Below are 26,706 nucleotides of genomic sequence, written 5' to 3'. Positions count from 1 at the left end.
TGTCACCGTCTCAGAGCTATTCCACAAGTCTTCCTTCAAATTCTGCATTCAGGAGCTGAAGCAGCACTTCCAGCTATCCACATCTGGAAAAGATGTTTCTGGGGACACGGGAAATCTTGGAAAGTGGTGCCCAAATCGGAACCATGTGTCTACTAAAGAGTTAGATGCAACGTATCATTTCAATGTTTCACGTGAGGAGAGCGTTAATAAAAACTTAACGTTTGATTGTTCTAAGCGTTTTTCTGGATTATTTGCATCATTTTAGATGGATGAACCAATGTGTTCCAGTTTATCACAGTTCTTTGAGCAACTGTAATCCTAAATCCGCGAATATTACACTTAAAATTTGCCATGCACTCAGATTACTTATTCATTAAGTAATTATTGCATACCCACTATGCGCTAGGCATTCTCCTAAGCCTGTAGGGGATTCTGCAAGGAAAAGTCCCTGCCCTTTGGGGGTTATTTCTTTAGTGGGGGACACAGACGCAGAATAAATCACTGCTTTAGTTCAGGTCAGGTGAGCTTCTCTGTGAAGGTGACATTTGAGTAGGTGCAGAACAAAGTCACCTCGTCCTAAAGGCTTTATCTCCCCAGAGTCCAGAAAAAAATTATCTATTTTTCCCTTTTTGCTCTTCTTAGACATACATCACTTCTGCGGAGCTTGTTTATTTTGATATCCCAGCATGCAAATACATGAAACCAGCGGGAAACCTGAATGCTACATACAGCATACGATCAGAAAAATTTTTTGGTCCAAATTATACTTTTCTAATCCTCTTCTATCCGCTACCAAAAGGATAGCTCACAAAAGAATGATATCATGATACTTTAAAACATTGTTCAAAAGCTAAGTGAGTATATATACATATCTCACCCCCAATAGACTGTTGAACAAAATCTTCTGTTGTGACTCATTTTTAAATTTTGTAAAATATACCTTGACACTAGATTAATGTACATATATTCATGAACAATGGCAGAAATTAAACAGAGGACATATTTTACATATGGAAGAACACAAGGAGTACTCGTAATAGGTTCTTACCGGGGTAACTGTCGGATGTCTCCAGAATAATGTTCATACTTGTAGTTTACGACATACCACTGGGAACTGTAAAATTTACAAGCCTGAAAGAAAAAAAAGGTGACAATTAAAATATTATCATTAAAAAAATCAGCTGTGCTGGCCAAAAGTACCATGCATACAGTCTCATAATCTCTGGAGTGGCGTTAAGGTATATATGTTAATGATTTTAAGGTAGGTAAGGGGCTTGCTCATTATAATTATTTCCCATTTTCCAGCGAAATGGAAATCTAACTTTTCCCAGACTCTTGGGGGAGAAACCACTTAACATATTTATTCTATTTTACTCCATCAAGGAAAGCCTAATTTAATCATGCAGTGAATCACACCGGATATGTTGCTAACATCAAGTGTTGCCATTTTTCAGCTTTCCTTGGCACCCCTTCCATTATTTAACACTTTTCAGTAGTTAAAGACTTTATTATTTATATGTAATCCTTTAATCATAATTTTAGCCATTTCTTCTTGTTTTTGCATCAGTAACTTTCCTTTTCCTCTTTATGTCAACCCCGTTGTGAAGTTGAAATCATTTTTCCAGTTTTACCTCTTTGCCTTCTAAGGTCCAACCTTCTCCCTGATTATTCATCGATTTTATAAATATATGTGAATAAAAGATGACCAAAAACTTTTTTAAAAACAAAGTTAATAATACAAAATAATAATCTTAAAGTGGTACATGGTGGCTGATTTTACAGTATTTACTGATGGCAAAATATTTCCCAAACACCTACTATGCTCCTAGCACTGTACTGATCGTGGAGTGGTAATGGGGATTTCACTACCTGGCTTTTAAGATTCTTTTTGATTGTAAAATTACATGAATCTGGGGATTCAACAGCTAACATTAGGAATCTAAGGAGATCTTGTCCTCTAGCACTAGTGGAAAAAATCAGAAATAAACTTACTGCAACATAGGAAATAAAGACCTGTGATTATCTTTGTAACCAAGAAGGGGACAGGCAAGATCTCTTTGTAAGAGTATAATTCAAGATGCAGAAATGTTGCTGCAAAGAAAGCACTGGCACCGTCTCTGCGGAAACAGAACGTGGGAGGGATGGGCCCAGAGGGCGAAGTGCAAAGGTTGGTGGAGAACACACGGTGCCTGCACCTGGCTCAGGATGCACGCGAAGGACAGGGAGAGCGGGGAGGGGTTAGGAGCCCACAGCTGCTGTGGATCTTTCTGGCCTTGAACTTTCTCAGCACCGTAGCTTTGTTTGTTCAGGGAAGCACCCACACACAAACCGGGGACCCAAGGCTAAACAGTGTGTGAGACTGGGACAAAGATGGGAGTAGGAGGATGGTGGCAGAGAGAACGTAAGAAGAGTTTAAAAACAAACAGCAACAAGACAAACAGACATAGATAAGAACAGTAAAAGGGACTTCAGGAGATCTGTAAAGACTGGAAGGGACAGAGAAGAGGAATGTGAACAGAACTGAATATTTAGCTAAAGTTAAATTTCTTAACTTTGAGCCAATTCTGCAAATCACATGTTTCTGGAAATAAGAGGAAAACTGAGACCTAATATGCTGCTTGGTTAAAAAGTTCCTTCTTCATTTTATTTTATTTTATTTTATTATTTTTTCATTATTTTATTGAGGGCACATTGGGTAAATTTCAGGTGTACATTATATTTCGGCTTCTGTATAGACTGCATCATGCTCACCACCAACAGTCCAGTTTCCATCAGTCACCATACACGTGTGCCTCTTTACCCCTTTTGTACCCCGACTTCCCCTCTGGTAACCACTAATCTGTTCTTATCCATGTGTTTGTTTATCTTCTACATATGAGTGAAATCAAATGGTATTTGTCTTTGTCTGACATTTCACTTAGCATAATACCCTCAAGGTCCATCCATCTTGTCACAAATGGCATGAGTTCATCTTTTTTATGGCTGAGTAGTATTCCATTGTATGTATATATACACAAACACACACACACACCCACACACACATATATATATATACACCACATCTTCTTTATCCTAAAGATGCTGGGGATTCAGGCAAGGAACACGTAGGTTGTTGGCATCCCACACCGTGGAGACAGAACATTCTGATTATAGTTCTTTCTCATCCTTCTCACTTACTTTCCTTTCTCTATATCTTGCTGTAATGCTCAAATAAAATAAAACATATTTTCAAATGGAAAACAAAAAGCATAAAACTCACTCCCTATTGCATTCTCTTTCAATCCTTTTTTCTGGTACATAGTTTTATGTAGTTCCCCTTCAAGTATATATTTGAATTTGAATGTTGTTTATTCACTTAATGGTATATTCTAGAGATTTTTACATTTGCTTTCTAAATTTTATGACCACTTTAAATAAGTAGAATAAAATATCATACCCTAATTTACTAACTGTCTCCCTGTCTTAGAGATCCTTCATTCATTAATTCATTCAACAGACATTACTGAACCCTTACTGTGTGCCCGGTGATGCTGTAGGTGATGCGAATACATCAGTGAATACGGGACAAAAATTCATGCCCTCTTGAAACTTGTGCCCTTGGGAAGAGCTGGTCAATAAACATAAAAATGAGTAAATTGTGCAATATATTAAAAAAAGGTCAATGTCATTAAAAATAAAGCACAGAAAGGTGGATGGATAGAGTTGGAGAAAGTGGGCCAATTTAAGTAGAATGGTTAGGGTGGGTATTACAGAGAAGAAGATGACATTTGAGCAAAGACTTATAGAAAAGGACAGAGTTAGCAGTTATTATGGCTACGTCAAATTTTGCGCCATTGTAGAAAAACATGCTTCAGGATTTTTCCTCATGCATTTGGTCCTTCCATCTTCCCCTAAGTCCATCCCATTTTGGATTATTTTCTTAGGATGGAGTACTCAGAATATTTTGAAGAGTCTTGATAAAACATTGCCAAACCAATCCGTATTCTTTATAAGAAAAATACAAATGGAGGGTCCACCCCTGAACCAGGAGCAACAGACCTTTATTCTTCTTCTGGAACTAGTACTGACTTCCAACATGATTTTGGTCAAATCATTTTATTTATTAGGATCTCAGATTTAGCTATTGAACATTCAGAATATTAGACTGGATTAGAAATTTTTGTACCATAATATCTATCTATACACTTCCTAATCTGGAAGTTTTAATGGGACAAAGATACATTGATTTACTCATTGCCCTTTCTTCCTATGGATAGTATCTACGTTTACCCATGATAAAGATGTATTCTCATGCATATTACACACGATATTCACAATAAGCCACAGGCGTAAGCGAATCTGAGATATGTTAATTCTGAGTTCAACTGACCAAAGATCAAAGTGGTACTTTCTTATTTTAGTACAGTTTAGTAAAGAACTCTCTCTCTTTTTTTTGGAATGGCAAGCGCTTGTCAGATACTGTACTGCTAGGTGCATAAAATCTTACAATTTTTTTACATACAATCTTACAATAATTTACAGATGTAATAATCTTACAATCTTTATATATAATCAACAGACACTCATGAGATTTTATTATTCCCCTTTTATAGATCTCAGAGGCAGGGAGAGCCTCAGATGTTTGTTCAAGACCCCACATAGGAGAGAAGCAGGATTTCAACCTGGATTTGTCTGACTCTAAAAGTCCGTTCAGCTAATTTATGAAGTGTTTGATGATTACAGACTTTTTCTTTTTTTAGCACATCTGACCATCATTCCAGATGTTTCGTTTGGTGTTTCTGTTTTTGTCTTGGAGTCAGACAGACCTAGTTTTGAACTTGGTATTAGCTTTGGGATCCCGATTAAGTAACTTAATATATCTAAATTTCTTTATCTGCCTAAAGAATACCAACTTCCTTAGGATCAAATAAGAAAATTCCTGTAAAGCACCTAGCACAGGGTAAGTACTTAATAAATACTTGCTTTAAAAAAAATCAGTTTTCCCAGCAAGTTTGACTCAATCTATAATTCACATTCACAATAGTTGATAATAACAACCTCTTTCTTGATTTATAAAAATATAGTTTTGGACAGATATATTAGCTCTGATTATCAAAGAGTTCTGTTTTAGCCAAATTCCTTCTGAATTTGTTTGTTACGCTTTATGTATCTGGTGGTGGGTGGATGAAGATTAGGGTTGGACAACATGACCCTTAAGAATCCTTCTAAATTTGTGATTTCTCTGATTCTGAGAAAGCCAGTGCATTTTACAAACACATGAACGTTTCTCCTACATAGTTATGGCATTTTGGAAATGTTACGATAGAAAATTGTTCTCTATTCTTTGTTCCAGCCCACACAGTCACTCTAAGAAGATCATTAAGAACTATTATAATTATGACTACAACTCCTCTTTGTCCCCAAATGAAGCTGAAATGACCTGTTGCAAATTCAAAGTCACAAGCTACAACTCTTCTTGTTACCATAAGGCACAGGCTCCATTTTCCCTTACTAACTACCTAGCCCACAGCACTAGTTTCCTATAATACCAACTCCTCTTTCCTTTAAAAGCGATGCTGCCACAGTCTACTTCAAAAGTGACAACTGTGAATGTCCAGCAAAAGTTTGCTGGGCTGGTTAGTTTTTCCAACAGCAATGCCCTGATTCACATTTTATTCATTTATTATATTTGCTTGTTCAGTCTTTATCCTTGCCTTCTCTGCCTGTTCTATGTTTAGATGCAAACGAAGCTGAGCAAAGTCAACATGGTCGAAGGTTTCCATGACATTAGGATAGTGTTTCCTGAATTGTGTTGTGTCCATGAATTATTTGGGGTTGCTGATTAAAACGCATGTTCCTAGGTTCCACAAGAGAGTAACTGAATCAGAATCTCTAGAGGGGGCCCTGAAATCCATCATTATACTTGAGTGACAATGTGGCTCGGTCCTTGTTGTGCTGTTTGCCTAAGAACTGAAAGCACTAGGGTCCTAGCTTCATCCAGTGGACTCTGGTAACTGGGATTACCCTCCAGTTCTCACTTAAATAGACACAGCCTTTTAAAACAGCAGGGTGCACATCCACTCCAGCATCGGGTTTTAGTTATAGTGGGTATTCAATATATACTTGTTGAATGAATGAATCTTCTATACCCTTTTTCCTTTAGAAATAACTAAACAGGACACTTTGGAAGTTCTAAAAATCTAAACGTTTTAGAAAAGATTGGGCAATTGTAAAGGGCACTCTAAAACACTGTAAAGAGAATATTTCACTTTTTTCCCTTTCCTCTCCTCTTTAGAGAATTATCAGAATCAATTCAAATCATGTTACACACCTCAAACAGCAATTTGGGTTTGGCAACATAATTTGTCCATCTCTTAAAAGGGCTGATTATTAGATTCTGGCTACAGAGTAAGAAGCAGGTTACAGATGGCTTTTTAGATGTAAAATTATTTTTCTTTCTGGCTATAGAGGTTTATTTAATTACATGATACTTTCTTGCCAGAAAGATTTATGCAACCACAAAGGGTGTTCATTTTGGCTGTTAGTCATCACTAGGATTAATTCTGGATTTGTAAAATGATGGTGGTAATTTTCATATTCATGCCATTCTTTATAAAGTTCAGAATTATGGCATTGGATGAATGTTGAAAATTAAGCATCATGAAATTAAGTGAATTTAGGCAAGTTATGAATTGAAAGGGTAGCTGGATAACTTATTGTCCACACTGAGACACAAGTGAAAGAAGATGCTATTAGCCAGGTCAACAGGTAGATCATGAGACTATTCCTGCAAACCAGAACATGTGGTTACTCAATATTTCGATATTTTAGAGAAAAAGAGAAAAGGCACTGAAAACATTTTTTTTCTTTAATTGGATCACACTATGTATTCTTTTTTTGTGTGTGTGAGGAAGATAGGCCCTGATCTAACATCTGTTGCCAATATTTCCCTTTATCTTTGTTGATTCTAAATTGAATCATAATATTTGGTTTGTCTTTTCATAATGTGTTGTATTAAGGCAGCTGAACAAACTGTAAAATTAGACTTTCGTAAATCACACCTGTGCCTGACCTGGGACCATCCCTCTAATTTCACAGGTAGATCTCACAAGTAATCTGTCAGGACATCAACAGTGGATGGTACTAAAAACGCTTGGTAATACTATGATCTAATCATTTTTTCTCATGTAAGGCATAAAATCTGGGTTGTAGCTCAATGCAACTGAAATTTTAGGTTCAAATTTAAAGTGGGTTCGTCTTGAGTCTTCCGCTCCAGTGTCTCTGACTCGTACTTCTGTATTTTCTTTCATTTAGCACCAAACATTACAGCACCATTTTTATTGTGGAGAAGAGGAGGCCAATTCAGAATTAGAAGAGTTTTGCATATCTGGAAACAAGGCTATTACTCTAGGGATTTTGGTGACTAGAAAATAAATTTCTTCAGGTTCATTAATGTGAAACACAAAATCATTTTGTTTTCATCAGTGTTTTCCACATACATTTTATCCTAATGCCACTAAAAAATAAATGCGTTTGAATTTACCTTAGTCAACTTTCATATGTTTATTATCTTTAGTGTTATATATTTAGTGTAAAAAAAAATTAGGTGATCCATTTTGTTCTGGCCATGATAGAAATAAAATCATACATATAAATATGAGCAGGAGAAATATAGGCCAATAAAGATTTTGAGATCATTTTTCCCTTAAATCCTTAAACTAGCATAATAAATACCACATTACTTGTAAATTTACTTTTAAAAAGTATACTTGAAGTGAAAAGTCCTCCATGAAGACCTTCTTTGGTGAATTAAGAGCCACATTCTTCAAAACAAAAACAACAATCTTTGTATTTGCACAAATTTTATTAGGAAAGGATTGTAACTTCTTTTTTTAATCTGGAGAGATTTTTATAGTTGAGTTTTCTCCAGTATCTTCCAGTAGTTTAAATTGTGCATGTAGAGTGAGAAAAACCATGCTTACTGTGCTTCAGTCTAAATGAATGAGTTAGAATCATTCATTTGGGGCCCAACGATTCATAATCAGAAAACAGTATCCATTTTTACTTAATTTATTCATAGATGCAAAAAAACACCCTCCTGAATCATTTATTGAAAGACTTATTCTTATTTCTGGGTAAGTTTGAGTGCACATTATTTTACTTATGAGATTCAAACAATTTGTATAATGTACAAAGGCATTTGCTTAAAAGAATGGTTTCTTTATCAATGTACACAATATGCAGTCCAAAACGGAACATGAAGCACATAAAATCATTTTAATTGTAAAAGAAATTAAATTCCTGTGTTTTCTTCAGACAAGGTACATTTCATTCCAGTTAGATATATTTCTTTCCATTAACAAAAATGGGCAGCAGGAACTACATTTGAAATCATCACCAATACCCCTCTCCTCATAATTTTCTTTGCTATGTCTGGGACTCAAGTTGCTGAATCTCTCTTTTATTTGTCAACATGATGTAGCTTCTACCTTGAATACTTATAATTTTCTCTTGAACTAGGTTGGATGCCATTTGTCCGGGTCCAAGTGGTGGAAGAGGAAGAGGAAGAAATTTCATTTTCAGTATTATACTCATTTGATCATATTGATTTTCTTGTTTACAAAATGTTACTTCTTAAATAATTAGGGAATATTTTGGTACATAATTTAACAGCCTACTGAACTATTTTAAACTTTGGTATGCATAGAGTATTCTGCCTGAAGAGTTCCAATATTTTTATTGGGTTTACAATCAAAGAGCCTTGCAGGTAAAGAGAGAATAATATACCAACACCTTGTTTGGTAAGATACATCCCACATCTCTTCAGAGTTTAACCTATTGTAATCAGGTTGTGCTCACAGCTTCTGAAGCTGCTCTGTTAAAGAAAGATCAGTGACTCTGAATTTTTAAATCCAGTTGGCCTTTATCTTGACACCTTTTTGGCATTTTATACCATTGACTCACTCTCACTCTTGACTCTTTTTTGATTCTGAGAAATCAATTTCTCCTTGTTCTCTTCCTACCTCCCTGTCCACTCTATTTCTACCTCCTTTGCAGGGACCTCTTTACCAGCCCTGTAAGTGGGAGTGCACGAAGGGACCGGCCTCTCAGCTCCAGCCCAGCCCTGTGAAATTCCTGGGCAAGCTCTTCTAGGCTCAAAGCCTCAACTTTTGAATCCAGAGCAACTGCCCATCCCCTCCTCCTGTGTTGAGGCCTATGTATTTATCTCCTTCTGGGACATCTCTCTCTGCATGTTGGTCAGTGACATTATCTTATTTGGTTCCACCATCCCTGTTCAAGCTATCTTTGCTGTCTTCTGGGCAGCTTATTTAAATTACCAGCACAACTATCTAGTGAATAGCCAAAGCCAGAAATGTGGGGGTCATTGCCAACATATTCCTCTCCTTCATTTTTTTTTTCGGTCACCAACTTCTGTCAATTCCATCTCCTTGATAGCTCTTTACTGTCGCCACAATCATGCTGCCATGTTAGTATATAGGTCTTTAACCCAGCTGGACTATTAAAACACATAGTCTCCTATCTGTCCAACTTCTCTTCAGTCTTACTCATCCCCCCCAAGCCAACCAATCCATTCTCTGGTCTGCCTGCAGTTATTTTTTTATAACATGGGAACCTGACCTTGTTTCTCTATTTTATAGTAATATTCCAGGGGTACTTGTCAGTTGTACTGCAAACATCTGATCATAGGTCTGTTACTTCCTGCCTGGCGGTGAGCTCCTTGAAGGTGAGGACTGTGTGACATCCACTGGGTATCAACAGCTTAGTAAGTGATAACTGTTGTTGAAAACAAACCCAGTCCAGTCTTTCATGGACTAGACAAGGTCCTTTATTGCATGCACTTTGCATGTGATCCATAGTAACAGTATATCAATCGGAGAGAAACTTTGTATATAAAGAATTTAATCCTTTATAAAGATAGGGAAATTAACTCCATCCAACTGAATTGGGAGTAGCAGTTTCTGTGTGTATCTAAAGGAGCAGCTTGTTTAAGCCACTGAATTTGTATTTACCTCTAGGACAAGAGAAAAAATAATCTGATAATTAAGCAGGGGGTTGAGAGGAGAAATTTAAGGGCTAAACAGGGTGTTACTCTGACCTTTATGATCATTATTATTTACTTCAAACTTTGAAATTAACCTGGCTCCCTGATGGGCCACCGTATCATTCTCAGTTCTTTGCTCTCTCATCTTCTTTGTTAAGACAGACCAATCCAAGAGTTTAGTTTTAATTAGTGTTCTGAGCTTCCGGCTTTATATTATGTTTTTGTGTATATTAAAATGAAAACTTTGCTCTAGAAGTTTTGCTTAAGAAGTCTGCATCCTATTTATAGATCTCTTTAATTGCTCCCCAACCCCTAGTGGGAGGGAGTGGCGCTTGTTTATCATAGGAGTGTTTGATTTTTCTTACGATGATAGATGTTGATTTTAAGCTACTTATGAGGATCAGATAAAGAACTTGATCTCCAATTGTTATTTCCCAAGTGTTTTCATACCATTGCTAAGTTTATTTTGAGAAAGACTGCATTGGGATTGCTAACATCCCTATTTAAAGATGCAGAAAGTGAGGCACAAAGGTTAAATGTTTGTCAAAATGAAGGACGTAATAGCTTGTGAACAGTGGAAATATCCTCATCAGGTCAGGCTATTAAACCCATGGTTTAAAGGAATTTCTTAAAGGGTCGGTGGTAGTAAAATGGTTAAAGCGTGGGGCATGGGGTCAGAGAGATGAGGGCCTTAATTCCGGTTCGGTATGAATTTGGGCAAGTTAGTTAATCACTTAGGACCTGCTTTCTAGGCTGTAAAATGAGGTAGTAATGCCTGTAACACTGGGTGCTCAAAAATACACGTATATGTACAATGTTGCTCACCTATGGCTTGATGTTAATTTAATGTAACTGTGAAGTGCTTTAGTGAATGTGAAATAAGCCTATGCTCTTGTGTGGGGAATAGTTAACCTTATATTTAATAGACGGGGAAGAGTATTAATAACAGATAACACAGAAAAGTGAGAGACCATTCATTTTATTTAAATTCCCATTAAAAATATGAAGTCATTCAAGATTTTTTTAAAAAAGGAACGCCACTGCCTTTCACAAGAGGCTGAGTGTTGTCAGAGTAGAGTGAAGTGAGAGAGAGCTCAAAATTGGTATTGAACTGGATGTGTTCAAACTCGAGTCATGCCAATCCGCTGCCTAGCAACCAGGGTATTGGTCCTTGCCACCCTGTGGGGAGCCAGAGGGCAATTTAGCACAAGGTGGACCCAAAAGGTTGCTTAGTGCAGCGCAGTAGCTGCTGTAAGGGAAACGTGTTTCTACAGAACTCTACAAATGTCAATGAATTCATTTCAGCGCTGGCTTAGTCTGGTTTTAAAAGTCCAGCCAATGTTTCTCAGAGTGTGGTCCACTAACTATGTGCATCAGAGTTACCTAGACAAAACTACAGCGGGGTTTTTAGGGCAAACACTGAGAGAAGTGTTCCTTCCAGAGGGCTGCTATAGCAAAACACCATATGGGCAGTCAGCATCCTGGCTAAGAGGCCAGGGGCTGGACGGGCATGGGTCCGGATGCTGGATCTCTCTATTCCCAACTGTGTGATGCTCGACATGTTTCTTAATCTTTCTATGAAAGTATCCTCATCATTAAAAGGTGGTGAGGATAATGATGAAATGTATGTTTGTAATTACGGCAAGTAAAGAAAGGGCTTAGAAGCATATCTGGCACAAAGTAAGCAGTCAATAAAGGTTAGCAGCTATTAGCTACTGGGGTCAAGACTTTTTGCCAGCATAATTCTCTGGGGTCATTTCTCAGTCTTAACCCAGCTCTCCAGTGACCCCTTTCTTTTTATCTACTGTCTCCGGGCTTGACTATTCATGTTCCATTATCATCAAGTGATGTTTGTAACTGGGTTTCTCTCCCTCTTATCCTATAAGGCATAGGTTTTACTTTATCTCCATCCTTAACACCAAGCACAACTATGGGAGTTTTCACTGCTAGTGATACAGAAAAATTAGCAGAGAATAAAATAGGTTCTTCCTGGGCTTCATCCTCTTCTTCTTTTTTCTTTTTTGACTTTAGATCTGTGCAGTTGGGAAAAACACGACAAGAAGATTCATTCATGTTGCTGAGCCAAATGCTCTGTCCTGAGCTTTGTAAAATCAAAGTTTGGCAGATATCTGGGATCTAAGGCAAAAGGCAGTGTACTTGACTTCTCTTGGAGTAGTGCTTAGGAGAAACGAGAAATTGAGGCTGGAGGTGAGAAGAGCAGGAATTATCCCAGGCTGCAGGTAGTTGAAAGAAGACTAAGGTAGGAACGAAGGGGAAGGTGAGGAATTTCTCCTCAGGAGAAATGGCAAGACAAAGGCAAATTCTGTGGTCAACCCGTTCTCAGCTGAAGTTGACATTCTCAGAGAACTATAGAAATAAAGGGATCAATCTGGCCACTTGAAGTTGTGGTGCAGAAGCTCCTGAAAGCACAAACCAAACCAAAGGCCTCTAAGAACCCTGAACTATCCTTAGAAGTCTCCACTATTGCGTTGATCTGCTTTTCAGGCCATCCTGCCCATGGGAAAGTCGCTAAACTCGACACCTTGGTTGCATCCAGAGATTGGAGGTGGGGTTTCTGACGTGGTCCTGGGATGTAGGACATAGGATTTGAGCTGATTGCCCTACAAACCAGGCAAGACAATGAGCAGATCTTAAGAGGCAAGAGCTGAGGCAGGCTGGAACCAAATCCCAGGCCTTGAAAGCCTCAGGTACTAGAGACCCAGAGCGGAGAGCTAAGAACCCCTGGTTCATGTGAGAGCAACTTTTCACAGTCTAAAGGAGGTTGCTGCAAACCTGGAAACATACAAATACCCTTACACCCAGAAAGAGGTGAAAGACCACGAAATGAAAAGTCTCTAAAATCATGGAAACATTTATAAATCCATAGTAATTACATTACAAATGATTAAGAATGGACTGTGTCGGATGAACTTAATTGGCCTCTATGATGGGCAGACAAGCCTAGCTGATAGAATCATAAAGCAAAACACAGGTGAGATTTTGATCACTTCATATATTTTCACTATCCAATTAAAATAATAACAATAAAAAAGAATCTGATATAGTCTCTAAGGTGACTACCTAGTGACTTGAAGAATAAAGTTGGATTTTAACTTTTGGAGACTATTTTAGGAGATAGACTAGGGTTGCTTCCAGTTTGGGCAGTATTTTAAGATATGTCCTAACTAACTTTTTCCAAAATATTTTTTAATGACAAAAATTAATTTGTAACACCAGAACAATATATAAATTGAAAATTAATCTCTCCCTTCCCCCTATAATTCCAAACTTGTGAGGTAACCAATGTTATGAGGTTGATGTGCATTTTTTAATACTTTTTCTAGGTTTATATGAACATATTTACATATACACATGGGTTTTATATCTTCAATGACATCATACTGTATATTCTGCAACTTACTTTTTTCCCTTAACAACATATCATGGGCATCCAAGTTAATGTATTTCAATATATGTAATTTTTTGTGTGTGTGAGGAAGATTGGCCCTGAGCTAACATCCATGCCAATCTTCCTCTATTTTTTTTATGTGGGACGCTGCCACAGCATGGCTTGATGAGTGGTGCTAGGTCTGCACCCGGGATCCAAACCCAAAAACCCTGGGCTGTCAAAGCAGAGTGTGTGAACTTAACCGCTGTGCCACCAGGCCAGCCCCTAAATATATGTGATTTTTATTGGCTACATATTATTACAAAATATAGATGTGCCAAAGCTCATTCAATCCCACCCATATCAATTGATACTACAAATTGTCCAGTGCAGCAATACCCATCTTATAATTATATTTTTAGGTGCTAGTGTTTGTTTTTGTAATATGCATGTGGCATGTTTATATGTACTACTGAAAAGATACATTTGAATTACATCTCAAAAGACTATAGACATGTGAGTTCTACAAACGTGTGATAGTGCTTATTTCCCTGTCTTCCCACAATTACCAAACGATACTCATCTTAAAATTTTTCTTCATTCAGATGTTACACATCATTTTTGTTTTAATTGGTATTTCCACGACTGCAAGTAAGGCTTGGCAGCTTTGCATACCTCTTGGCCAACTGCATTTCCCTTTTTGAACTGCCTGCTCATATTTTTTGCTTGTATTTTCTTGAGTTATTTTTCTCTTTCTTATTAATTAGTGGGGTTTTGCACATTAGGAATGTGTGTGTGTGGGGGGGTAAGATACAAGGAATTGCAAATAATTTCTCGGATTAAATATTTTCTTTTGGCTTTATTTATGGAACCATTCATTCTATAAAAACAAATTTTTATTTGCTCATATCTTTCCATTTTCTATAACTTTCCACTTAAAAATGTTTTCCTACATTTTTATAATTTTTGTTTTTAAAGTTCAGATTTTAAAAATTTATCTGGAATTAATTTTTGTATGTAATGTGGGAGAGAGACCTAACTTAATTTTTATCCAAAATGGATAGCCAAGTGGTATTTGTTGAATTGTCCACCCTTCCCCAGAGAATTTGAAGTGCTATATTTACCATTTATTAAGTAACCATATGCACTTCAATGTGGATCTATCCTCTGTTTCATTTCACTGGTTTATTTGTGTATTCCAGAAGACAGAAAATCATGGAGCACATCACAATTTATTTTTTAAAGCCAGTGTCTCTCTAATACCACAGGAACAAAAAAAAACTAGAGTAATATTTCACTCATGAATATAAATGCAAAAATTTTAACTAAAATATTAGCAACTCTTATGTAGTAGAGTATTAAGGTAATAATACAACAAGAAAGGTTATTCCAGAAACACAAGTATGGATCCACAGGACAGCAGCCTATTAATTCTACTACAGTATTAAATTTAAGCAGAAAAGCCATTATATCAATAGCCTGAATATGCATTTCATAACATAGGGTGGTCAGCCTTTATAAGCACTGTAGAGACCAGAAAAGACCCTTCTTAAATCCGATAAAGACCAAGGAAGACCCTTCTTAGACAATTCTTTTATGCCAGAAACTGTCATAAAGTCCCAAATCAAGAATAAGATAGGATGTCCAATATTAGCATTATTGTTCAACATTGCTTTAGAGATATGAGAAAATAAAATAAGACAAAAATTGAAGAAATAATATACTTATTAGAAAAGAAGAAATTTTTAGTTGTTTTAAGATGATATGACTATACACCTAAAAATCAAATAAGAACTATTAGGATAAGTGAGTTTAGTAAGCTAGTTACGCACACTTGAAAATCAACAGCTTTTAAAAACATCTCGGCAATGAACAGTAAGAAAAGAAAATGCATTCTAAAAATTCCACTCACATTTGCAACGAAACTATAAAATACACAGAAATAAATTTAACAACAAAGTTAAAGATCTTGACGAAGGAAGGGCAATATTTTCGTGAACAACATGCAAGCAGACCTGGTTAAAGATTCTCTGTTAGAAATTCAATTTCATAAATGTTTCAGATTCTACCTAGATTAACATGCATTTACTGCAGGACTTTTGTACACGTTTCTTGTGTAGAAAATGATTTGCCAACTCTTTTTTTTTTAAACAGTGATGCTCTACTCGATATTAAAACTTCCTCTAAGGCAACTGTAAATAACATATCATGGTACTAACATCACATTTACTATTTTTATCAGTAAAAGTGAAAAAAGTATACTCAGATATCCTGATGTTATCTCAATCTGCACATTTTTGTTTTTTCTACCTCCTTAGAAGGTGTTGTAATTCAATGTGAACTTTCGGAAATAAACATGAAATAACAGAACTTGAAAAGCAAAGGTAAATTTATGGCAAAAGATGATCTGGACTGAATAGGACAACGTAAAATATCTATGATTAATCAGATTAGTATTAATATGTACACTAAAAAGGTTAGCTTATATTCATACAAATATGTGAAGAGCTGAGAAAGGGTTTCACTATTGTTTGTAGCTTTAATTAAATCCTAATTGGGATACCCTCCTTGCTCAGGATTAAAGACTACATTTAGACTCCACTGCTTTCAGTTTCACCTCTGCTGGGCTAAATTTTATCATGGCATATTCTGTAAAGAAAGGACTGGTTTCCTTTATTCATTCAACAAACATCTTCTAAGTAGCTGTTATGTGCCACCCAATCCCTGCCGTAAAGCAGTCCATAGTCTAGTTAGAAGAAGAAGCAATTTTGTAGGCTTCCCCTCCACTAACTGAATGCAAGCAGATGCTACACCAACACATTTTTATCAGTCCCTTAAAGCTGTCCACAGGGTTTTACCATTAACTATTTGCATAGTTAGTACCTGAAACAAACATATCTCTTAAAAAAGAAACACTATTATGCAAAATTTCCTACAACTCCATCCAAATAAGTCAAATAAAATTAAATCTTCCTAGTAAGAATACTCAAACATTTCTCAACGTGTGGATTTTAAATTAAGTAAAAATAAAGCAAAAATTCAAAACTTGAATAGTCACAAAATAATGAAGAATGATTAACAGGAAAATGGAAAGCATCTACAGGTGATAAAGGTTGAAAGACATCAACTAATCACAGCATTTGGAATTCTCTATTGAAAAGGAGAGGAAGACAAGAATAACTAAGTTGTATTAAGAACTATCTTGGGGAAAGCGACATTTATAAAATAAACGGTTGGAAGCATCTTGTTTACCTCTTTCACCAGTAAATTTTCTGCTTTGTGCTCTGCGTCTTCAGGTACTGTGGAGTACACTGTGCGGATATCCCAAGAAACTGTGGCTGTCTGGGAAGAACAATGAGATGAAGTTAAGCCTTCCAGCTGAAGAGTATTGAGCAGACCACTGTACCAAAAACACAACAGGGAAGTGTCTCAGATCTTAGCATTTCAGGCTAAGAGAAGACAGAGAAACTTCCATGGTTCTTACCAATTTAATCTTTAGGGGAGAAGATCCGATCCCTCTTGATTACCACTACGAGCATTATTGTGATTACTATTATATCAGTGAAGCTCACAATTTTAAGCTGTTCCCTTCTCTGCAGAAAACAAAAATTTGGGCATCTATATGTTTTGACTAGTTTATTTCTATTGGTATCTTTTGTTGTTGTTGTTAAGGCTAAAATAAATTTGAAATGAAGGAGAAAACTTATAAAATCAGCATTATTTTAACCTTACTGTAAATAATTTCTTGGATATCCACAGGGTAAACTTACCCCCTTTTAGAAGCTGTGTGTGTGTGTGTGTGTGTGTGTGTGTGTGCAGCCACAATTCGGGGTAGGAGGGAAGAAAGACTGTTCAGTAAATCTGGACCTTGAAGAAAATAAGTCGTGTTTTGGTATCTTTATTTTTGTTGAAATAAACAAAATATTTTCAATTTCAATGCTAAACAAACAACTTTCTATGTAATGAATATGCGTAAACTAAGAGTATAAAGTAGCTCTTAAAATGAAACAACTAAAACAGATTTCACAGGTTGTTTCCTCTTTGCGTACCCCCAGCTCCATCAGGCTGGGGGGGACAGGATGCCCTCAAAACAGTAAGTTTCCACCACCAGCCATCAGCTTCCTTTCTGTACTCCTTGGCGATAACTGAGATGCTGAGATGCTAAGATGAGTCTGTTAACATACTTGTTAACAAGAGTTGGGATCTTTTATTTTGTACATCCGCAAACCCACAAGTGATTCATCAGGAGTACTAGAAAACAATGTTTTATTTGAATGGTCGTAGGTGAGGAGCATTTTTTCTAGACTATTTATTGGAACAAATGAGAGTCTAAAAACCCCTCCTTAGTTTTGGAGAAGATGGGAAGGAGAGGGGTCCATGGAAGTTAGTCTTCTAAGTTCACAGTTGCTGTGGCAAGCTCTGCCACCAAGGGCAGCATCCTTCCTTTTCTTCCAATCCAAGACTCGCATTTTCTTCAAATCCCCCTTTTTCTTTGCTCTTGATGTAAGCTCCACAAGGGCAAGAAATCTGGTTTGTTTTGTTCACTGCTATGACCTCAGTGCCCAGTTGGGTGCTTAAAAACTCATTTGTTGAGTGTGTGTGTGCTATGTGAGCATGTATGAGTGTGCATGTGGTGGGTGAGTGTGTGGTATGTGCCCGTGTGAGCACATATGATTGAGTGTAGTGTATGAGTGTGTGTGTGTGGTGAGCGGGTGTGTGTGTGCAGTGTGAGCATGCAAGTATGCATGAGAGTGTGCTGTCTTTGAGTGTATGTGTAAATATATGTGGTGTGAGTGTGTGTGTGCTATGTAATGTCATGTGTGAGCATGTGTATGCCTGTGTTACTGGGGATGGTATGTGAGTGTATCTGTGTTGAGTGTGTGTGTGTGGTGTGCTTGGGGAGCATGGAGTTTGGACACTGTGAAAGAGGAAGAATGCCATGTGAATCTAACAAGATCAGAAGATACAAAATAATGAGGAAACTATGTTCAAGATACATCACATGGTAAAAATACACGCTCATCCTAAAACATAGCTGCAGACTGAGTTTCCTTGGTCAGCACACTTGCTCCAGGACTCGACTGCAGTTGTGTGAACAGAGTCTGGAAGCACAGAGGCTGTGGCTATCAATTCAAGCCAAGTATGGATACACACACAGGGAGCCATCGCTTCCCGCGTGAAGTACAATAAAACCAATTTAGGACTTATTTACATTCTACATTTTTGATTCCTTTTGAATCTCCTCTTTCAAGTTGCTTCTTTTCTACTATTCACTCTGTTAGAAGATAAACAGTAAATAAAGTCCACCGAAAGTTTGGAGCAGAAGATTAAAATTCATGCCTAACTTGAGCTTTGGGGATTACTGCTGGATTTCAATTATCTGGGGATCATTTATTTCCTGATTGGGCAGATAATACAGATACACAGCGTCATTTGCTTGGTTTCTAGGAACTATTACCCTCTGTAATCTACTGAAAAATTTAGGGATTTGTTTGTCTCTAATTCAAAAATTTTTATATATTTCAGCCATTATTTTATAACTTTTTATGCAAAAAAGGAAAAGATTCCTCTTTCTCACTATCCACTATAGCCTGCTGTTAACTTCTTGCCTGTAAAAAAAAAATACCTGCTCTAAAATACTCTAAATCTGATAGAGTGCAGAGTAACATGGCCCAAATTTAAGCTTCCTGTTTAGTCAGACCACAAACCTGTTGTCCCGCTAAGATCACTGCTCCGTGGTATAACACAATAGAGTGAATACTGAGCTGGTTTAAGACGCTTTTGTTTTTCTTCTTGATTGTGAGTTTCTGGAATGTGGGCTTAGGTTTCCAGTAGTATAGTCTTATGGCTACTTGATTTGCAATGTCATATGTAAAGACAGGGTCCCAAATACATAGCTAACGTTCATATGCAATGTATGAGATTAGAAATTCACTCAGGTTGGGGTTATAAAAACGAATCCTGTGTTCAATGGCTATGAGTGATTCCTGATGATCTCTAGTTATGAAATGATGTTGGTTCTTTACTAAAGGAGACAACCCGGGCTGAATCACTCTCATGTGACCATGTGATAAATCTAAAACAGGATTTCACTTCATGCATGGAATGATGGTGCATCTAACACCTTGCACTGAATACACAAGATATAAGAGAAAGAATATGTGTATAACGAATGCGTATAACATGCTATGGATCTGTTATATTTTGTTGCCATACTGGAGAATTTGCCTGAAAAAGAAATTTACAGAAAGCCTCTACAAGGTTCAACTTCAAGAATTGTGGTGCTTCTACTCATTTTTGATTTCTTTAATGTGTCTCCGTTGAAGCAAAAATAAATCGATCAAATAAGAAGAAAAGTATACACAGTCATATTTGTTAGGGGTATTAATATGGTTACTAAGAATTTCTTTTCTGAGAATTAGATGCTTTCAGACCACTACAAATTGCCTTGGCCACAAGAGACTTCCTGTTCTCTTTTATAAACTGTCTGGTTGGCAATTAGTACAGCTCAATAGCGTGAAATGGATCCGAGGCAGCTCTGGAACTCAGCCGAGCTCCCTTTGGGTGGTAGAGTTTTATAAGGGGCCTATTGTCCAGAGATTAGGCATTTGGAAATAAAAGCTGTCATTTTATTTATGAAATGACGCATGCAGGCCTGTGTTTGTAATTTCAGGCCCACCATATTCAGACATCCCCGACTACAGCCCTGGCACTTTCTGTTTCTCTTTACTCTGCAGTGGGCAGTCTTTGCGGCTTTGTCACAGCCACCATTCTGCTGGCTAAAATGACCACAGGAGACTTCGTTCCAAGCACATCGGGGCTATTTCTCAATTGGCCAAAGGCCACTATCAAAGTCTATAAAAGAGGCTGCTTTTCCTATCCTGGGGCTGTGCAGAGCTTCCTCTGACAGTACTGTAGACCTCAGCTGCTCAAAAAAAGGGACAAAAATGATGGTGTTTATAGTAATCAGTCAGTCTCAGCTTGAGAAGTCAACAAGCCTCACAAGAGGGACTACTAACTAACACATCACCATCAATTTCAAGCCCAGCACGTGTTTAAAAGTGATCTTCACCTACTTTTCTCATTAAGACACTGATATTGCCTTTTATTCTAGCAGAGCAGGCACTCATCTTACATTGGTTGTTTGAAAAACATTTTTTACCACATTCAGAAGAGTATTGTTGTCATTTTATTTTATTTTTTAAAAATACATGAGATTGCAGCATTATTCACAGTAGCCAAGACGTGGAAGCAACCCAAGTGCCCATAAACTGATGATTGGATAAAAACGATGTGGTATATATATATATATATATATATATATATATATACACACAAAAGAATACTACTCAGCCATTAAAAGACAAAATTGTCTCCTTTGCAATAACACGGATGGACCTTGAAGGTATTATGTTAAGTGAAATAAGCCAGACAGAGAAAGACAAATACCGTGTGATTTCACTCATATGTAGAAGATAAACACATGGACAAGGAGAACAGATTAGTAGTTACCAGAAGGAAGAGGGTTGGGGGGTGAGCATAAGGGGTAAAGGGACACATTTATATGGTGACTGACAAATAATAATGTACAACCGAAATTTCACAATGTTATAAACTATTATGACCTCAAAATTTCACAGTTATAAACTACTATGACTTCAATAAAATTACAAAAAAGTACAACAGAATATCACTTTAGTACCTTCACTGTGCTTTAAGGAGAAGGTCTTTCTTATTTTGCTGAAGTTAAACTGAAGGGGAAATGTGCAAACAGTGAGCAGTTGCCCATAAATGGACGGTTGTCATCATCCAGCCAAGTCAAGCCTGGGGACTTAACCATCACAGTATTTAGGCATCTAAGCAGGGAAGTTTGGAGACCTGGTTCAAGGTTTTGGACTGACAAATCCCTGAGCAAGTCTTTTCACTTCCCTTTTTGTAATTCATTTTCCAGGCTCCAAAATGCATCTTGCCTCCTCTAAGGAGGGCAGGACAACACATTCTACATATGGAAAAACACGAGCATTAATAAACCACAGCGCTCCAATAATATAAAGATACTTTACTGCACCAGGCCCTCCCCTTGGCAAGGACTCAGAGGCTGTGGTCTGAGCTCACTCTCCAAGGAGGCTCAGTGAAGAAGCCTGCTCGGTGTGAGGCCTGCAGACATGGCCCCGTGATGAGCAACCGGCCTAAGACACGAGCCAACCCACCACAGCCAACCCGCCACTGCCTTTTTCCATATGGTTGCTCACATTCCTTCTTCCATGCTGGGCTCATTCCTGCACATGCCTTGTCCCTGCTCCTCTTCCTCCCAAAAAACCCTTTTTTTTCCTTCTTTCTTGATCTCAGGTTTAATATAGGTGCTGGCTCCTTTTGAAAAGCTTCTCTAATTCATCCAACACACATTTTCTCTTCTCTGAACTATATCATTTACTATCTGTGTCATACATGAAGTCTGCAGCTTAACTCTAGAATATTTTAGACCCGAAAGCTCTTCTAGTGATTAATTCAGTGAGTCATTTTACATGTGTGTTATTTTTTGCATATGAACAAGCCATTTCTTATTTGGGAATAAAATATAACAATAAATGAAATGTTTTGCCATGTTCTTTCTTTTCTTTCTTGTTTCTTTGGTATATTTTGTTTTTTCCTTTTAAAGAATGAAGTGGTAATGTAGATGTGTTTTTATGATTCATTTGTACCCAATCTCTGACCACCTACATCAGCCCTATCTTAATGTCTAGAACAATCCTTTTTTTTCTAAAAAAATAATAGTGTTATTGAGATATAATTGACATGTGACAAAATTCACCCCTTTTAAAGTATAGAATTCAGTGGTTTTAAGTATATTCACAGGGTTGTGAACCATGACCACTACTTAATTCTAGATTATTTTCATCACCCTCAAAATGAATCCCATATCCATTAGCAGTTACTCCCCATTCTCCTTTCTCCCAGCCCTAGGCAACTACCAATCTGCTTTCTGTCTCTCTGGATTTGCCTATTCTGGATGTTTCATGTTAATCCAATCATACCATATGTGGTCCTTTTGTGATTGGTTTCTTTCACTTAGTATAATGTTTTCAAGTTTCATCCATGTTGGAACAGGTATCAGTACTTCATTCCTTTTTATGGCTGAACAACATTCTATTGTATGGCTATACCACACTTTTTTCAATCCATTCACCAGTCAATGGACCTTTGGGTTGTTTCCATTTTTGGCTTACTAGGAATAATGCTGCTATGAGCATCCTTGTACAAGTCTATGTGGACACATACTCTTAGTACATTGAGCCCAGGGCAATCTCCATATATTCTTACTGAATTGAAATAAGCACTCTAGAATCGCTTCACCACAGTACCAACTTTCTAATGGCACCACTCACTGTGGGATTCAGAGTGTTAGTCTTTTCTCCATGTTCTGTACTATATTTTTCTAAGAAGCAGCCAGCCAAAAGCACGCTGTTTAGACAGAAACTCTAATAGCAAAAGTCAAGGTGCTTATGTCTGCTTTCTGTCCTCACAGTTACTCTATATCCTTGAATAGGAGCCTTTCTGATTCTCAGCTTCATTAGCTTGTAAACGAGAGGAATATTACAACTTACAAATAGCCTAGTTTGACAAAGATTATTACTTAGCTTTTAAATTGCAATTACAGTGTTCTCGCACAAACACTGTGAGCCATTTAAAGCCTGCTTTTCAGGTTCAGAAGCCAAGGATTAAAAAGAGGTTGAGATTCCTATATGTTAAGCTGTGTCTCAGTCGGGGAAGTAAGAAGAAGAAGAAGAAAAAAAACTCATGACTTTTCTGCTTTTCAATTGAAAAGCTATTAAGGTTTTTCTGCTTCCTCTCACAAAATGACCCATGTGGTTGAGTCTGGAAGTCCCCATATACCAGTGGCGTTTTACAGCTAAAAACATACTCTGAAAAGAACAAGCCATTGGTGTGTTAAGAAATCACAATTCACTCATTATCTATAGTAAGCCAATGGAAATCGCAGATGCTTCAGAAATCCCTGGGGCACTAATTTTGAACCACTGATATGACGACGGGATTTGAGAAAACCATGAAAATCTCTTGACAGGCTGTTTCAGGCACACAACACGGACTTTTGAGAGCTTAGTTCCCAGAAGGTGGGCCATGAAGCTGAGTTGAAATAGAATACTTTCACTGGTGTGAGCACTACTGAAATACAGGTGGTCAGGGGGCCTTCCCACAGTGCTCAGTATTGCCAGTTTTCTGACCTCTGAACTTTCTTACTTAACGTTTCGTACCTCTCAGAAATGATTCCACTTCAGGCTTTCTGTATCTTTCACTCAGCAAGAGACTCATTTCTGGCTTTCTCACCTTTTGTTCCATTTTGTCTCAGCCTCTCCTTCAATGGAATCACCCCACACCATGATTCAGTGTGTCCTTGAAACTTCTTCAGGAGTGCTTTTCCCTCTTTACTCTCCTTGCCTATTTTACTAAGCCGCAACTTGGTGACTAAGTTCTTTATTTTTTGGTCTTAAGTTTCTATTACTACCAGCTTCATAAAGAAAGATGAGGAAAACAAGAATAGCAAATATAATTATTGAAGGAGTACAGATTTTTTTTTTTTTGGAAGAAGATTGGCCCTGAGCTAACATCTGTGCCCATCTTCCTCTATTTTACATGTGAGATGCTTGCCACAGCATGGCTTGACAAGTGGTGCATAGGTTGGCACCCGGGATCCAAACTGGTGAACCTGGGCTGCCCAAGTGGAGGCAAGAACTTAACTGCTACACCACTGGGCCGACCCCAAGGAGTACATGTTTTTGAAATGAATGAGTTAATAAATGCATCTAGACTGCTTCTTCCTAGTGAATCATCATGATGCAAGTAGTACAGAAGGTCACGCTGCCTGCTCCCAGCACCCACGCACCAGGAGGAATAGATTCTACCTGGTGTGCCAAGATAAAGGAAATGCTGCTACTTTAGCCTAGTAACCTGGAAGATGATTTTAATTCAAAGTTCAACAATCTTTACTGAATGCGCATGAACTAGACACCGTGTTGGGTACTTGAAATACAGACATGAAGTAATTTCTTCCCTGCCTAGTAATACAAAGCACATGAACGAGTACATTAAGTGTTGCAGGAGGAAATTAATCTTTGCTGATCCGCCTATGTGCTGAACACTGTACCAGATGGAAAGGGCCTCTGGAGAAGGGGATCACGATCTCAGTCTTGTTTTTTTAAGGTGACATGTTGACTCGTGTCAAAGAGGGAAGCATCTTATTAATGATCAGTTTCCTCAACATCAAGCAAAGCTAATTACTTCATTCTCTTTATTCTCAAATTTCATTTCAGAATGGCCTTTTGGTTCCTAAAGGTGATGGAAGGATTAAAGTTATATTCTGAAATGATAAGCTAGATATTTCTGAAAGATAACAGTGGAACAAATGTTCATTTTCCATCTGCTTTGTGTCAGGTGCTGCTCTAGTAGCTGGGGGGGTCTCACGATGATCAAGACAGAGCATATCCTTGTCCTATCTGTTCGAGGGTGAGAAACAAGTGACAGAGGACTGAAAAGGCAAACCTAGATCTTTCTAAGTAGTGAGAAGTGCTAGAAAGAGAAGCAAACATGGTGACCTGATAGAGGAACACAGTGTGGGAGCGGGTCATGGAGGTGGAAGTCAGGAGTTCTTTGAAGGGGTAGCATTTGAACTGAATCATGAATGAAAAACAGGACCCAGCTGTGCAGAGAGTGCAAAGGCCCTACAGAGACGTCAAGCTTGGAAGTTCAGGGAACACAAAGAATGCTAGGTATCCATGTCATGACCCAGGGAAGCAAGGCTAAGAGATCAGGGTTCATGGACCATCAAGAAGCAGCTGATGGGGACAATGGCAAGGAGCTGGATCTGACACTTAAGGCAGTGGGAAACCACTGGAAGGTTTTAACTAGGGGCATGGCATTATCTGATTTATAGTCTAAAAGCTTCCTTTAAGTGAATCAAAGCAGCGCAAAGGAGGAAGCAGGAGGACCACTTTGGGGATCCAGGCAAAAATGGATGAGGATGGGTTGGGCCAGCAGTGTGAAGAGAGAGAAATATAGGGTATTGCCATGGTAAAAACTAATTTCCTTTAAGGGGTAACAAGGACCAAACGAAGCCCCAGTTTCTTGATCTGTCTTAACCATAAGCATTCTTAATCAACTTTATTTTTCAGCCATATTAGGGCCCACTCCTTAGACACAGGGCTTTTGCTTTTCTTGTCAGTCTCACTCAGCTTGGAAGTACTGTTCTATATTCAGCACCTCGTGGGTGCTGAATAAATATTGATTAAACAAACCATGTAATGAATCATGTCTGTTGCAAGTGTGGGTGCTTGGGAATGAGGAGACACAGAAGTGAGCTGGAGTCTTCCCTCTGCAGGGCGTAGGGCACATCGAGCTAAGGATGTTTGGAGAGAGGCTAGGGAGTTTGGAGATGCCCCCCCTCAGCCCCCCGCCTTCCATTCTGGGATGCCTTGGGATTGGAGTGGTCATTTTATGACCTCTTCCGGTTGGGTGAGTGGACACATCCCAGAGCATCCTTATCCATTGCTCAAGGATGAGCCAGGGAAATGATGCTCTAGCCAGGTGAACAGGAGGCTTGCTGTTGGTGAGCAACACCCCCAAAAAGTGACGCAGGCTGTGGATGGAGCAGTGGCAGAGGGCATTTGAGGAAGGGTCTTTACTCCATACAAAGGGAGAGGAAAAAAACCCAAAAATGAACTTGGTTGTGCTGTATAGCAGGGATCTCCCAACTTTTTCTGTAAAGTGTCAGATAGTGAATCTTTTAGGGCCTTCTATCTTGGCTGCAATTACTGCACCTCTGTTGCAACTCTGCAACAGACAATTGTATCATGAAAGCAGCCATTGACAAGAGGTGAATGAATGGGTGTCACTGTGTTCAAATAAAACTTTACTTATGGATGCCAAAATTTGAATTTCATATAATTTTCATGGGTTACAAAATATTCTTTTTTTCCTTCGACTACTTAACTAGTTCTATGAAGAAAATAAAACAGTAACGTAAAAAGGAAAACACAAAAACCATTCTTAGTTCATAGGACATACAGAAATAGGCGACAGGCCACCCATGGGCCATCGTTGGTCAACTCTTACTCTGTAGAACAGGAAAGAAGGAAAACAGTTTATTTGAATTTTGTTCAAAAACTTGCCACTTTACATGGTAATAGTATTCAACATTATCCTTTGTTTGTCAGGTGCTTAATGCAAATGAAACTTTAGCTGTTTGTCTGATATGACATTT

At 37.9% G+C, this 26,706-nt stretch overlaps 1 protein-coding gene across 18 annotated transcripts in view; it reads right to left on the bottom strand.

Annotated features, from left to right (window-relative positions):
• DOCK10 (dedicator of cytokinesis 10) overlaps positions 1–26,706 on the bottom strand; it is a 263,089-nt gene that overhangs the window by 119,830 nt on the left and 116,553 nt on the right. For all 18 annotated transcript variants that reach the window (XM_044751296.2, XM_070489634.1, XM_070489638.1 and 15 more), the window contains exons 3-4: positions 16,683–16,772; positions 1,049–1,131 (exon numbers count right to left, since the gene is read on the bottom strand). In XM_044751296.2, coding sequence (XP_044607231.2) covers positions 1,049–1,131; positions 16,683–16,772 — 173 coding nt within the window. The remainder of the gene's footprint in view (positions 1–1,048; positions 1,132–16,682; positions 16,773–26,706) is intronic.

This window comes from Equus asinus, chromosome 19, assembly GCF_041296235.1.
Source record: "Equus asinus isolate D_3611 breed Donkey chromosome 19, EquAss-T2T_v2, whole genome shotgun sequence".
Taxonomy (NCBI): Eukaryota; Metazoa; Chordata; class Mammalia; order Perissodactyla; family Equidae; genus Equus; species Equus asinus.
This window is presented reverse-complemented; position numbering and strand designations above follow the sequence as displayed.